Raw genomic sequence first — 15,494 nt, forward strand, 5'->3', positions numbered from 1 at the left:
ACCACCCAATCTTTTGCCTGCCTTGGGAAGAAACATTTGTTAACTGTTCGACAGCAGCTTTAAGCCTAATCCTTCAATTTTAGGAAGAGGCCACTCAATCCAGCTGAATCCCGGAAGCCTTAAAACACCCAGAATACAAACCCTTCCCTGGAGGTAGATGCCGCCGCCCCTCGCCTCTTGATCATCCATCTGAGGGTCTCCAAGGCTGCAGCTGCAGAGCCTGAAGGTCCGCGGTGCCTCTGAGGCTCCCATCTGCACCTTGTCGGTGCACGAGAGTCACCTGGAGACCTAGGCCTCCCTCCGCACCCCACAGGCCAGCTCAATCAGTCTCTGGCGTGGGGCCCTGGCGGCAGGGTGGGCGGAGCTCCCCACGTGATTCCAAGAACAGTTGACATTGGTCAGAAACCAGCCCCGTGGGGATGGGCCAAATGCCCCTAAAGACATGCCACCTGCTGAGAGCATTTAAGGCCAACCAGGGGGGCTGGAGACTGCGGCTCCCTGTCAGGTGAGTGATGGGTGGGTGGAGGGTGCCGGGGACCTTAGAAGCTGTTTGGGGGCCCCAGAGAGGTTGCTGCGGTCATGCCCTCCCCCAAAGCTGGTGGCCTGCCTGGAGCAGTGGCTCCCAGGAGGCCCAGGCTGGGCCTTGCCCTGTTGAACTTCAGTCTTGGTCGACAGAAGCTGTGCTAAGGGGCGCTTGGCTTGTTTTCAGGATGGGTGAGGAGCGGGTGGTAGTTGGTGGGGACCCTTCACCCTCCAGATCCCAGGCGGGGTTGGGGGGATGGCAGGGGGCCTGAGGCTGCGTCACCCACACGGCAGCCGGCAGCCTGTAGATCCGTGTGCCCTGCGTCTTTGCTGGTGTCCTACTCCCTGAAATATCCCTCGGGATGTTCTCACCTGGGGAACAAAGCCTTTCCAAGCCTTGGAGGTGGATCACGGGAAGAAGGCCTGGTTGCTTGCTTCCTTCTTGCTTTGACACGTGCCTCTCATCTTGGCCAGCATGGGCCGGGGAGGGAGGCATGGCTGTGTGTCTTCCTGCCTCCAAGGTGGTGTCAGGACACCTTTATTTGGTAAAACCGTGCAGGGAGCGGAAGAATGCCGGTGGAGGGGGCGGGGGCCCTGGAAGTGGAGACCACCCCCCTTCCCCGGGGGCGCACTCCAGCCCCAGCGGTGTCTGCTTGCTGACCTTGGAGCTGAGGTCGGCTCAGTCCTTCTGAATAAGCCTCACTCACTCCAACCCAATGCGTGGTTTTAGCTTAAAACAAATCCCACTTTGTTTGAACAAGGGGCTGTTAGTGATGTAGCTCTGAACACACATCGAAAGATGTCCCTGGTACGGGCGAAGTGAAGAAGCATGCTGCCAAACCCTGCCTGTGATCGGCTCCCCTCCTGCAATCAGCACCTCGGGGCACGTGCAGAGCGGCTGGGGCGTGTAGAGGGTGGTGTGCGTTTTCAGAGGTTAACGAGTAACGAGGAGGAGGAGGAGGGTTATGGGGGGTTAATGCTCAGTACGCTTCTGAAGTATTTCATTTTCTTAAGCCGTGAGCATGTATTAAAATCAGAAAAATCCTGCTTTATAGAAGCCAGCTCTGGGGTGATGAGACATATCTTAATTTAAAGCCGGTTTGGGTTCATGAAAGATGCTCACAGTGAAAGTTTGGCTAGACCTAGGGAAGGACAGAAGAAACCAAATGGCCTGTAATGCTCCCACCAGAGAAAATGACCCCATGCCGTTACTAAGGCGTGGCCAGGGAGGGTCCCTTGGGTGGGCTTCTGCCACCTGACACCCAGGGCAGGGGGTCTCATAGTGTGGGGAGCAGCAGAGCTGTCCTGAGGCTGCGGGGGTGGTGTCAGCCCCTACGTTGATGGTGTTCGCCTACGTAACTAGTCTGGCTTTCTCTGGATCTCAAATTTAGAGAATCAATGAAGAAAGGTACTGACTTTGAGTTTGTTGCATAACTCAAAGCCTCCAAATTAGCGTTCTCATTATACTACTGGTAAAGGATGACGGGGTAGCCAGCTCTCCTGGTGCTAGAAATAGCCATGTGAGGGGAAGGAATCACGTTTGAGCTGTGAGTAGAGAAGCCTGTGAAAGCCAGAAGGATCTGCTTTGCAGCTGGCTTTGCAGGATGTCCCCAAATGAAGTGGTGTGGCCAAATCTGTGACTTTCAAACTGCTTTCAGGGACAAGGGAGGACTCTGATCTGAAGTCAGGCTTTCCTGATTATGCCGCCTGATAAAGGCCTTCCCCTTGATTTTCGGTTTTCGGTTTTTGGTTTTTGGCTGCACCGCGCAGCTTGTGGGATCCTCGTTCCCCGACCGGTGATTGAACCCCGGGCCCATGGCAGTGAAAGCACCAAGTTCTAACCACTGGACCTCCAGGGAATTCCCATTCATATTTGATTTGAAGGAAAGTGGCGGCCCTCTGAACCCCTGGATCTACTTCCCAGGTTCCTTATGGCCATACCATCTGAGATGTGGCAGAAGCAGGCATGGTTCCCATGGCAACAGTCCTAGAACTAGGCCCTGCCTTGGGTCTCTCAAGGAGCAAAAGCATTTCATCCCCGTGTACCAAGCCGGCCTCTGTGCACATTCAGACAGTCTCATGAGCTGAGTGGGTCAGACCCCTAACAGTGAGTGAGACGCAGCAATGAGGTGGCAACAGAGTGTTTCCAAAGTGGCCTCTGTTGTTTCCATTGCCTAAAACGGTGAGCTTTCCTGTTTTCCAACATCTCACCCATGTGTTAAGTGCCACCCACGGTGGAGATTTGGTGTTTCCTAATCAGACCTTGTTAACAGATTACGGCTGCAAAGTTTAGTGATCCAAAGCATGACGCAGGAGTCAGACATAGGCTGATTCCTGGCTCTGAGGCTTAACAGCTGTGGGAACTTTGGCAAATGGCATCTGCAAAGGTTTCCTCACTTGCAAAATGGGGCTCTCTCTCCCTTACTGTTAATGTTGCTTCATGTTTTTTGAGTTTTTTTATTAATTTATTTTAAAAAATTTTATCGGAGTGTAATTGATTTACAGTGCTGTGTTAGTTTCAGGTGTACAGCAAAGTGATTCAGTTATACATATACATATATTCATTCTTTTTCAGATTCTTTTCTCATATCCTTTATCACAGAATATTGAGTAGAGTTCCCTGTGCTATACAGTAGGTCCCTGTTGGTTATCTATCTTATATATAGTAATGTGTGTATGTTAATCCCAAGCTCCTGATTTATCCCTTCCCTCCACGTTTCTCCTTTGGTAACCATAAGTTTGTCTTTGATATCTGTAAGTCTGTTTCTGTTTTGTAAATAAGTTCATTTGTATCTTTTTTTTTTTTTTTTTTGTGGTACGCGGGCCTCTCACTGTTGTGCCCTCTCCCATTGTGGAGCACAGGCTCCGGACGCGCAGGCTCAGTGACCATGGCTCACGGGCCCAGCCGCTCCACGGCATGTGGGATCTTCCCGGACCAGGGCACGAACCTGTGTCCCCTGCATTGGCAGGCGGACTCTCAACCACTGCGCCACCAGGGAAGCCCTGTATCATTTTTTTAAAATTAGATTCCACATATGAGTGATATCGTATGATAGTTGTCTTGCTCTGCCTGACTTCACTTAGTAGGAAGTGAATTTCTAGGTCCATCCATGTTGCTGCAAATGGTATTATTTCATGTTTTTTTTAATGACTGAGTAATATTCCATTGTATATATATACCACATCTTCTTTATCCATTCCTCTGTTGATGGACATTTAGGTTGCTTCCATGTCTTGGCTATCATAAATAGTGTTGCAATGAACTTTGGGGTGCATGTTGCTTTTTGAATTAGTTTTGTCTAGATATATGCCCCGGAGTGGGATTGCTGGTTCATATGGTAGTTCTATTTTTAGTTCTTTAAGGAACCTCCATACTGTTCTCCATAGTGGCTGTATCAATTTACATTCCCACCAACAGCATAGTAGGGTTCCCTTTTCTCCACACCCTCTCTAGCATTTATTGTTTGTAGACTTTTGATGATGGCCATTCCGACTGGTGTGGGGTGATACCTCATAATGTTGCTTCATTTAATCCTAAGTGTCCAATATTCCTGGTATGTAATAAACACATTTTGTCCATTGCTGTCTGAAATAGGCCCATAATACTATCCTGCTCCTAATTTATATTGCCATATGTCTTACCTCTCGGAGATGTAGCATATAGCTCCTTATTTAAACCCAAATCTCGAGTTGCAACTGATCATCCTTTTGACCTTGGCTATTACAGCAACTGGAAAACTCTTTTGCGATGGTGTTTTCAAGGGTGTCATGATGAATAGCAATGATTTACCTGTGGGTCACTGGGTAAAAAGCAACTCTTTCTTTCCTGATGGGGCAGGATTGGAGATGACTTTAAAGTAGATGAAGGGATGGGACATGGTTACTCTCTGGCCTGAGCCTCCAGGGCTGAGATTGTCCTGCGGCATCATTCTTTCCTCTTCCTGATGTGCTGGCTTCTGGTGTATTGTTGGAAGTCAGTCTACCTCCAGCTTGAACTTTTAACTGAATTAATCTAAAGCCTGAGATTGTCTCAAGCCAACTTATACGTGGTGCTTCTCCTGGTAAATACACAGCAATGGAAGGGCTATGGATGTCACCGAGGCTCCTTGACTCTCTGGGGGTCGGGGTGGTAGAGGTGACCAGTGTGACTTTGTTAACGGAATGTTTAGAGCTTCACAAATGTTCCTGTGACCCATTGTGTGACCCATTGTGTCACTCTCCACCTCTCCAGATGAGATGTGCTGTGGGGAGGGAGCAACTGGTCAATTCTGGGAAGTAATTTGCATTTCCCACTCTCAGATTTGCACACATTGTCAGCTATTCTTGCCCAAGCTCCTAAAGAGACTAATGCCTTAGAACAAGCAAAGTCACAGCAGTGAAGCCTCAGCTCTGAGGCTCAGCTGACTTGCTCTCCTATCTGTCTGGGGCTGGTGGTGCTTCTTTTTATGGATTTGTCCCTGGCATGGTAGCCGCTGTTAACTGGTAGTGCCTCTGAGGCTGTGCTTCTGTTGTTCTGTCTCAAATTCCCTCCTTTCCCCGGTCCCTTGCTGGCTCTTTGTTTTCTTGGACCCTAATACACAGGTCACCAAGACTCAATTCTTGTTCTGTTCTCAGATAGAGTTCCTCTTCTCTCTCCTTGGCTCTCTCCTCACAGAATTCTCCAAGTTGTCTACACCGTCCCATCCAAATTGATATGTCTAAATTAGTCTTTCCTACCAAAATTATTCCCAGCTGCTCTACTCGCAAGAAGAGAGTCTGTTGGTCATCTTTATCCAGTTTTCTCTTTGGTAGAATGTAGTCTGGCCCATCCTGTATACTTAGAAACAGATGAATATTCATTGCATGCTTGTAAGAAAGGTTATTCCCTGCTGCCCTGTAGGAAGTCCAAACTTGCCCTGATCTGAATAACCTCCTCTAATGGAGGGCTAACTCCCTTTGTGAGCTTATCGCTCACCACCCTCTTCTAACAAATATTTGAGTACCTACTTACTACATGCCATGCATTGTGAAGGGGCTGAGGAATCATAACTAAGACACGCATGGTCCCCTTGTCCTCGGGAGTATGGAGGGGAAGATGCACTAACAAGAAAATATTGAGTTGTGGTAAAAGCTATGGAGAAAATGAAACAGACAGATTGGGAAGATACTTAGCTTCTTAGATAAGAAAGAATCGTTGGGTAAAAGTGGGCTGAGGCCAGCTCACGTAGGGTAGGCATCATGGTGAACTTGAGTTTTCTTCTAAGATCAACCAGCCACTAGAGGGTGGGAAAAAAGTGGGGGACACTACATGGTCAGTTTCTTTTTAAAAGATCACATGGCTTTGTGTAGAGAACAGATTGGGATAAGGCAATGGGAGAAGCAAGGAGCAGAGTTTGGAGGCAGTTGCCATAGTGTGGGTGAAAGGTGATGGTGGGCTGGACCAGGGTGGAGGAAGTCCTCTAAAAAATTAGGAGTGGGACATGCTTGAGACAGTCCTGTACTAATGTGCTGGTGGATTGGATGTAGGAGAAGAGGACCATCTTCCTGTCATAGCCTGGTTGGGCTCCTCAGCATCCTGTACATATGCTCTGTACAGAACTCCTTGGACCCAGCCACATGGAAGGGTTCTGTGCTTTCCTTCCAGCCTATCCTAGCCATCAAAAGCCCAGCTCAAGCCAAACTGCCGCTAAAAAGGTATCCCTTACTCCTGTAGCCCAGGGCTGGTCCCCTCTGAGTTCCCATGATGCTCATTGCCTGTTGAACTGGCATGTGATGCCTGTGGATGCTGCTCTCTGTTCCACCGTGGGTCCTTTAAGGGCTTATAGCCCGGATGGCTTTTACATAGTAACCACATACTGGGCACTGAAAATCTCTTTGGAACTGTCCTACCTACAGGTGCTTTACTTCTTCTAGTCAATATGCCGACTTTAGAAGCTCCGGAAGAGAGGCTGAGAAAATTTAAGTATCGTGGCAAAGATGCATCTGTGAGTATGAAGCAATACCTTACTCTATCAAGGATGGGCGCAGTAAAAAGCACATGGTTGAAATGCATTAAAAATAGTGGAGGGCTTCCCTGGTGGTGCAGTGGTTGAGAGTCCGCCTGCCGATGCAGGGGACACGGGTTCGTGCCCCGGTCCGGGAAGATCCCACGTGCCACGGAGTGGCTGGGCCCGTGAGCCATGGCTGCTGAGCCTGCACATCTGGAGCCTGTGCTCAGCAACAGGAGAGGCCACAACAGTGAGAGGCCCGCGTACCGCAAAAAAAAAAAAAAAATTGTGGAGAGTGGGCTAGATGGGGTGAACAAGCAAGTATAGCAGAATGTTCATTGTGGGTAAGTGCATGGATGTTCATTGAATAATCCTTTTAACTTTTCTGTATATCTGAAAATCTCATACTAAAATATTGAAGGTGGGGAGGATCAAACCTCATGGACTTGGTTGGACAACTGTAGACTCAGATCAAAGTCTCCATGTGATCTTGAAACTATTGAACTTCAGAGCCTCAGTTTCTTCATCTATAAAACAGGGCTGATACCTACCTCTTAGGACCTGGGTAGCATCATCAAGTACCTGGTATATAGATGCTTACCTGCAGCTCTGCATGTCAAGGGGGCTTACCAAGGAGCTAAGATGTTGGGAATACAGGTACCAACCAGCATGCCTTGAAGAGAAATAGGACTCAGAGGTGAAAAGTCCAGACTGCTCTCTCTACTGGGATGAGCACAAGGGCTGGGCCAGGGAGACTGTGCTGTGTGTGAATCTCTCATTCAGCTTCTCTGATCTCCAAGTTTTCTGTCTAGCTCTGTGTCCTATATCTGTGTATCTTGACTGACATATCAAGTTGGCTACGCCTTGGGAATCTGAAAGGCAGCCGAGGATAAGGAGAGCACAAGGGCATAGCCACCCAGTGGAACACCGTCCAAAGCCAAATCCCTCTTACTTACACCCTTTCCAACAAGCTTGGCTGTCTGGCTTCCAAGACCACCGCAGATTAAAGGAAACCAATTAGAACAAAGAAATCAAACCCTCTATGGGGACAGCAGCAGGAAGGGCCAGGAAATGAGAAGGTAGAAGCCAAAGGTACCAAATTCTCTATGGGGAAGGGCCGCTTAGTGATGGGAGCAACACGACAACTGGCTCCATAGGCCCCCAGTGTGTCCCCACCTTTCCGGATAACACCACAATGACCCTATTTTCTTTTCTTTTTTTTTTTGGCTGCGCCGCATGACTTGCGGGATCTTAGTTCCTCGACCAGGGATTGAACCCCGGTCCCCAGCAGTGAAAGCACCAAGTCCTAACCACTGGACAACCAGGGAATTCCCATTGACCCTAGTTTCAAGCAAGGCTCAAATAGCTCCTTTAAGGAACCAGAAGTATCTAATATACACTGACTTCCTTATAATTAATATTTTAAAGTCTTCAACCCAAAACTCATCTATCCATAAAGATTAGGTCATTTCCCCAGGATTCTCAATACTGTAAGGTCTGAGTTTTGCCTGATAAAAGAAGAAAAGGGGGGTTTGTTTTTAGAATTTCCATCTTCCTCAGTCTGGTGTCCAAGTAAAACTCTTGGGATTGGATCAAGGTTTGAATGACTTATAGGCTGATTCCCAACAGTGGAAATGGTCAAGGACACCTGGAGCTGGGGTGCTCCCTTCAGTTCCCTGCCCCACCTGGGTGCCCACAGCTAGAAGGCACAGGCCTGCTTCTCTGGAAGTAATCAGCACCAATGAAGATGTGCTCAGATTCAGGGCAATGGGATGCTTTGCTCAGAGGTCTCTACACCTGAGAATCCTGGCTGGCCAATGGGTGTAAATGGTCTTCCTTCACTTTGAGAGGAAGATTGATGATCTCTCTAGAGGTGGTAGAGGAGGAGAAAGAAGCAGAGGAGGCTAACTGAGCTGACTATTGACTAGCTGTGTGATCTGAACTCTTCCAGCCTGTTGCATCTGTAAAAGTGAAATTGGATGCTTTGAAGTGTGCTCTAAAGGCTAAACAGGGTGACAACCTGACTTCCCAGCTCTAAGGGCTCCCTTTCTTTTCCTCATTAGATGAGGCGGCAGCAGAGGATAGCAGTCAGCCTGGAGCTCCGGAAAGCCAAGAAGGATGAGCAGTCCTTGAAGAGGAGAAACATCACGGATGTCTCCCCTGACGCTTCTGAGCAACAGACCAAACGGGTACGTCGGGAACATGGCATTTAGAGCAGTTGGGTATAAAATACATCCTTAGTAAGTTTCTCTGCGTTGAAAATGTTTGAGTCAGAACTTGCAAGCTCTAATGGAGTTCCTTTAAGGAAAGGGGTGGAGAGATGGTGATTAGAACTAAACTGGTGTTTTCAGAAAGCTAAGTGTCATTAGCTTTGTGGCCGTGAGTCTGGGATCTATGTTCTAACAGGGGGTGGAGAAGATGCTGCCTCTCATTGAAAATTCACTTGCTGCCATTCAGCTGGAAACAGGAAATGAGGGGTCATGGAGGTTCTCCCTCACTGGAGGCACATAGTCACTCGCCGTGTCTCGTCTTACCTAGGACTTGAATGCTGTCATCTAGCTTCCATTCTCCATCCGCCCCAACCTCACTCAAGGCAAATCCTGGGGTACTTCCAGGCCAATATTGTTGTGGTGAATCTTTTGCTGAATGCCCTGACTTAGGAGGGTTAGAACTCTGATGGTGTTGTGTCTTCATGTCTTTTATGATCTGTTATGTTAGCTATCCATGTGCATCCTTGCATCCTGCTAGGATTAAGCCTCTTAGAGGGCAGAGATTGGTTCAATCTGGGCAAGTGGATCCCATGATGTTCTACTGTCCACCAAATGGGATGGCTGTGATCATTCTTTGAATTGCCGTAGGACTCTGAACCCTACTCTACCCAGCTGCATTCGTCTAGAGGAGTCCCTAGGATTCCTGCCACCCAAGGAAGATGAAACTGTGAAACACAACTATGAAAGAGTTTTCTTTTTTATCCTATATTAGCATGTTCCTTTTAAAATTCTAATTCACATACCACAGAATTCACCCTTTTAAAGAATATGATCAGTGGTTTCTAGTATGCTCACATGGTGGTGAGACCATCACTGCTTACTAATTTCAGAACATACTCATCACCTCAGTAGAAACCCCACACCCACGAAGCAGTCACTCCTCACTCCTCTTTCCCCCAGCCTCTGGTGACCATGAATCTACTTTGTCTCTGTGGATTTACCTATTCTGGATATTTCATATAAAGGGAATCATTAATACATAGCTTTTTGTGCCTGGCTTCTTTCCATCAGCAAAATGTTTGCAAGGTTCATTGATGTTGTAGCATGTGTCAGTACTTTCCTTTTTGTGGGTGAATAATATTTCATTGTATACCACATTTTGTTTATTCATTCATTAGTTGATGGACATTTGGATTGTTTCCATTTTGGGGGTGTTATAAGTAATGCCACTATGAACTGTTTTTTTTTTCTCAAAAAAATTTATTTTTATTTTTTAGTTTTTTAAATTTTCGGCTGCATCGGGTCTTAGTTGTGGCATGCAGGACCTTCCTTGAGGCATGCGGGATCTTTCATTGTGACACGCTGGCTCTTTGTTGTGGTGCACAAGCTTCTCTCTAGTTGTGGCGCATGGGCTTAGTTGCCCCGTGGCATGTTGGATCTTAGTTCCCTGACCAGGGATCGAAGCCTCGCCCGCTGCCTTGGAAGGTGGATTCTTTACCACTGGACCACCAGGTCCCCGCTATGAACGTTTTATGCACATGTTTTTGTCTGGACATATTTTCAGTTCTGTCAGGTATATGTAGCCGTTGAATTGCTGGGTCGTATGATAATCCTAAGTTTAACTCTTTGAGGCAGTGCTTGTGGTGAGCTGAATAATGTCCCTGCACCCCCAATATCTCCCTATCCTAATCCCCAGAACCTGTGAATGTTACCTTATATGACAAAAGGGATTTTGTAGTTGTGATTAGATTAAGGATTTTTCTTTCTTTTTTTTTTTTTTTTGGCTGCGTTGGGTCTTTGTTGCTGTGCACAGGCTTTCTCTAGTTGTGGCGAGTGGGGGCTACTCTTTGTTGTGGTGCGCGGTCTTCTTATGGTGGTGGCTTCTCTTGTTGTGGAGCATGGGCTCTAGGTGCGCGGGCTTCAGTAGTTGTGGCACACGGGCTCAGGAGTTGTGGCACACGGGCTTAGTTGCTCCACAGCATGTGGGATCTTCCCAGACTAGGGCTCGAACCCATGTCCCCTGTATTGGCAGGCGGATTCTTAACCACTGCGCCACCAGGGAAGTCGCCAGATTAAGGATCTTGAGATGTGGAAATTATCCTGGATTATCTGGATGGACCCAATGTAGTCCCATCTGTCCTTATAATAATAAGAAGGATGAAGGACAAGGCAGAGCAAAAGCAGACATGAGCGTGTAGTGCCTTGAAGATGGGAGGGGTCAAAGGCCAAGCAACACAAGAAGCCCCACTAGAGGCTGAAAAAGGCAAGAAAATAGACTCTCCTCTCAGAGCCTCCAGGAGGAAACAGCTCTGCCAACATCTTGACTTTAGTCCAATGAAACTGATCATGAACTTCTGACCCCTAGAACCATAGGCTGTAACTTTGTTTTAAGCCACTAAATTTCTGGTAATTTTTTACAGTACAAATAGGAAACAGATAGGCTGCCAAACCTGTTTCCAAAGCAGCTGCATCCCTGTACATTCTTACATCCTTACCGACACTTGTTATTATTCATTTTTGGATTAGAGCCATTTTATGGGTGTGAAAGGTTGTATTGTTGTAATTTTGATGTTTTCCTAATGACTAATGATGATGAGCAGTTTTTCATGTGCTTACTGGCTATTTGTATATCTCCTTTCGAGAAATGTCTATTCAAACCCTTTGACAATTTTTAAAATCAAGTAATTTGTCTTTTTTTTTTTTTATTTTTTGCGGTATGCGGGCCTCTCACTGTTGTAGCCTCTCCCGTTGCGGAGCACAGGCTCCGGACGCGCAGGCTCAGCGGCCATGGCTCATGGGCCCAGCCGCTACGCGGCATGTGGGATCTTCCCAGACTGGGGCACGAACCCGTGTCCCCTGCATCGGCAGGCGGACTCTCAACCACTGCGCCACCAGGGAAGCCCAATTTGTCTTTTTATTGAGTTGAAAGGGCTCTTTATATATTCTGAACATTAGACCCTTAGCAGTTATGTGATTTGCAAATCTTTTCTCCCATTCTGTGGGCTCTCGTTTTACTTTCTTGATAGACTCTTTGAAACACAAATGTTTTAAATTTTGAAACAGTCCAATTTATCTATATTTTGTCTTTGGTTTGCTTGTGCTTTAGGTATCATATCTAAAAATCCATTGCCTAATCCAAAGTCACCAAGATTTATGCCTATGTTTCCTTCTAAGAGTTTTATAGTTTTAGCTCTTATGTTTAGGTCTTTCATCCATTTTGAGTTAATCTTTGTAAGTGGTATGAGTAAGGGTCCAACTTCATTGTTTTACATATAGATGTCCTGTTGTCCCAGCACCATAAAGGCTATTCTTTCTCCATTGAATGGTCTTAACACTCTTGTCAAACATCAGTTGACCATAAACGTGAGAGTTTATTTGTGGACTATGAAATTTCTACCATTGATGTATATGTTTATCTTTATGCCAGCACAACAGACTTGATTACTGTAGCTTTGTAGTAGGTTTTGAAATTGGAAAGTGTGGGTCCTCCAATTTTGTTCTTTTTTTCCCCCAAGATTATTTTGGCTCTTTGGGATCCCTTGCATTTCTATATGAATTTTAGAATTGGCTTGTCAATTTTTTCACTAAAGGAAGCTCAGATTTTGATGGAGATTGCATGGATCAGTTTGTGGAGTATTGCTATCTTAACAATGTTAAGTCTTCCAGTTTATGAACATAGGATATTTTTCAATGTACTTAAGTCTTCTCTAATTTTTAAAAATAGTTTTCAGCATATAAGCGTTGTGCCTCTTTTGTTCAATTTACTCCTAAGTATTTTATTCTTTTTGATGCTACTGTAAATAAACTTATTTTCTTAATTTCAATTTTGTATTGTTCATTGCTAGTGTACAGAAATACAACTGATCTTTGTATGTTATCCTGAAACCTACCTGAACCTTGTCTATTAGCTCTAAATTTTGGTGTGTGGGTTCCTTAAGATTTTCTATATTCAAGATCATGTCATCTGCACACAGAGAGAGTTTTACTACTTTCTTTCTAATCTAGATGCCTTTAATTTCTTTTTCTTGCTTAATTAACCTGTCTTGAACTTCAATACTGTGTTGAATAAAAGTGGCAAGAGTGGATATCCTATGCTGTTCCTGATCTTAGGGGGGAAGTTTTCATTCATTTACCATTGAGTATGACGCTAGCTGTGAGTTTTTTGTAGATGCCTTTGTTAGATTGAGGAAGTTCCCTTTTATTTCTAGTTTGTGTTGAATGCTTTTCCTTTTTATTAATCATGAAAGGGTGCTGGATCTTGTCAAATGCTTTTCCTGCAGTTGTGGAGATGATCGTGTTTTTTTCCCCCATATATTCTATTGATATGGTATGCTACATTGATTTTCATAGGTTGAACCACCCTTGCATTCCTGGGTTAAATCCCAGTTGATTATGATGTATAATCATATACATACATACATGATTATGATGTATATATTATGATTATGATGTTCATGTGTTGATGCATTTTGTTTTCTAGAATTTGTTGGGGATTTTAACATATATTCATGAGGGATACTGATCTGTACTTCTTGTAATATCTTTGTCCAGTTGATATTGGGGTAATACTGGACTCATAGAATGAGCTAGAAAGTTCCCTCTTCTATTTTTTGGAAGGATTTGTGAGGGAGTGCTGTTATTTCTTCTTTAAATGTTTGTAAAAATTTACCAGTGGAGCCTTTTGTATCTGGGCTTCTCTTTGTGGAATTAAAAAAAAATTAATAATTCAATCTCTTGTTTATTCAGATTTTCTATTTTTTAACCACTTTTGGTTTGTGTTTCTAGGAATTTGTCCCTTTCATCTAGATTATTTAATTTGTTTGTATACTTTTTTCATAGTGTCTCTAATCTTATTTATTTCTGTTAATTCAGTAGTAATGTTCCCAATTTTATTCCTGGTTTTAGTAACTTGAGTCTCATCTATTTTTCTCTTGGTCAGTGTAGCTAAAGATTTGTCATTTACGTTGCTCTTTTGAGCCAACTTTTGGTTTCATTGATTATTTTTTTCCTCTCTATTTTTTTCATTCTGTTTCATTTATTTCCACTCTAGTATTTAATATTTCCTTTCTTCTAATATTTTGGGGTTTGATTTTCTTTCATTTCTAGTATTTTAAAGTAGGAAGTTAGGTTATGGATTTGAGAGCTTTCTACTTTTTCAATACTTGCATTTATGGCTACATATTTCCCTCTGTGCTCTGCTTTATTTACATCTCATTGGTTTTGGTATATTGTATGTTTTTTTTTCCATTCATCTCAAAGTATTTTCTAAGTTCCCTGGAATTTTCTTCTTTTTATCCATTGGTTATTTAGTTTGGAGTAATACCATTTTAATTTCAATAGTATATAAAACAATACTCCTATATAACTTTATTCCCTCCCTGCTTTTGCTCTCATTATCATCCAAGTTACCTCTTTACACATCATGTGCCCATTAATATAGCTTTATAATTATTGCTTTATGCAGTCGTTGTTGTTTTTTTTATGCAGTTGTTTTTTAAGTCAGAAGAAAGACTTACAATAAAAAATACATTTATACTGTCTTATTTATTTATTTTTATTTTATTTTATTTTTTTTTGGCTCCAAGCTGTGTGTTGGATCAGGTCTGTTCTATGCATTTCCTCATTTTTCTTTTTTTTTGAATTTTATTTTATTTATTTTTTTATACAGCAGGCTCTTATTAGTCATCCATTTTATCCACATCAGTGTATACATGTCAATCCACCAATTCATCACACCACCACCCCCCACTCCCTGCCGCTTTCCCCTCTTGGTGTCCATACATTTGTTCTCTACATCTGTGTCTCAATTTCTGCCCTGCAAACTGGTTCATCTGTACCATTTTTCTAGGTTCCACATATATGCGTTAGTATACGATATTTGTTTTTCTCTTTCTGACTTAATTCATGCTGTATGACACTCTCTAGATCCATCCACGTCTCAACAAATGACCCAATTTCATTCCTTTTTATGGCTGAGTAATATTCCATTGTATATATGTACCACATCTTCTTTATCCATTCATCTGTCGATGGGCATTTAGGTTGCTTCCATGGCCTGGCTATTGTAAATAGTGCTGCAGTGAACATTGGGGTGCATGTGTCTTTTTGAATTATGGTTTTCTCTGGGTATATGCCCAGTAGTGGGATTGCTGGGTCATATGGTAATTCTATGTTTAGTTTTTTAAGGAACCTCCATACTGTTCTCCATAGTGGCTGTATCAATTTACATTCCCACCAACAGTGCAAGAGGGTTCCCTTTTCTCCACACCCTCTCCAGCATTTGTTGTTTGTAGATTTTCTGATGATGGCCATTCTGACTGGTGTGAGGTGATAACCTCATTGTAGTTTTGATTTGCATTTCTCTAATGATTGGTGATGTTGAGCATTCTTTCATGTGTTTGTTGGCAATCTGTATATCTTCTTTGGAGAAATGTCTATTAGGTCTTCTGCCCATTTTTGGATTGGGTTGTTTGTTTTTCTGATATTGAGCTACACGAGCTGCTGGTAAATTTTGGAGATTAATCCTTTGTCAGTTGCTTCACTTGCAAATATTTTCTCCAATTCTGAGAGTTGTCTTTTTGTCTTGTTTATGGTTTCCTTTGCTGTGCAAAAGCTTTTAAGTTTCATTAGGTCCCATTTGTTTATTTTTGGTTTTACTTCCATTTCTCTAGGAGGTGAGTCAAAAAGGATCTTGCTCTGATTTATGTCATAGAGTGTTCTGCCTATGTTTTCCTCTAATGGTTTTTATAGTGTCTGGCCTTACATATAGGTCTTTAATCCATTTTGAGTTTATTTT

The 15,494-nt window shown here is 44.0% G+C and overlaps 1 protein-coding gene across 15 annotated transcripts in view; it reads left to right on the plus strand.

Moving 5' to 3' along the window:
• Positions 1 to 15,494, plus strand: part of KPNA7 (karyopherin subunit alpha 7) — a 141,589-nt gene that overhangs the window by 5,577 nt on the left and 120,518 nt on the right. For 10 of the 15 annotated variants that reach the window (XR_009535673.1, XM_060124365.1, XM_060124364.1 and 7 more), the window contains 2 exons: positions 6,397 to 6,485; positions 8,552 to 8,677. Coding sequence is in view for 14 of the 15 variants with exons in the window: in XM_060124365.1 (XP_059980348.1) it covers positions 6,420 to 6,485; positions 8,552 to 8,677 (192 nt within the window). In the remaining variant the exon portion in view is untranslated. Of the gene's footprint in view, positions 1 to 83; positions 506 to 6,396; positions 6,486 to 8,551; positions 8,678 to 15,494 lie in introns of those variants that run through there. The other 5 variants (XM_060124369.1, XM_060124370.1, XM_060124368.1 and 2 more) reach the window with 2 other exon arrangements.

The sequence above is a fragment of the Lagenorhynchus albirostris genome, chromosome 15 (genome assembly GCF_949774975.1).
Source record: "Lagenorhynchus albirostris chromosome 15, mLagAlb1.1, whole genome shotgun sequence".
NCBI lineage: Eukaryota > Metazoa > Chordata > Mammalia > Artiodactyla > Delphinidae > Lagenorhynchus > Lagenorhynchus albirostris.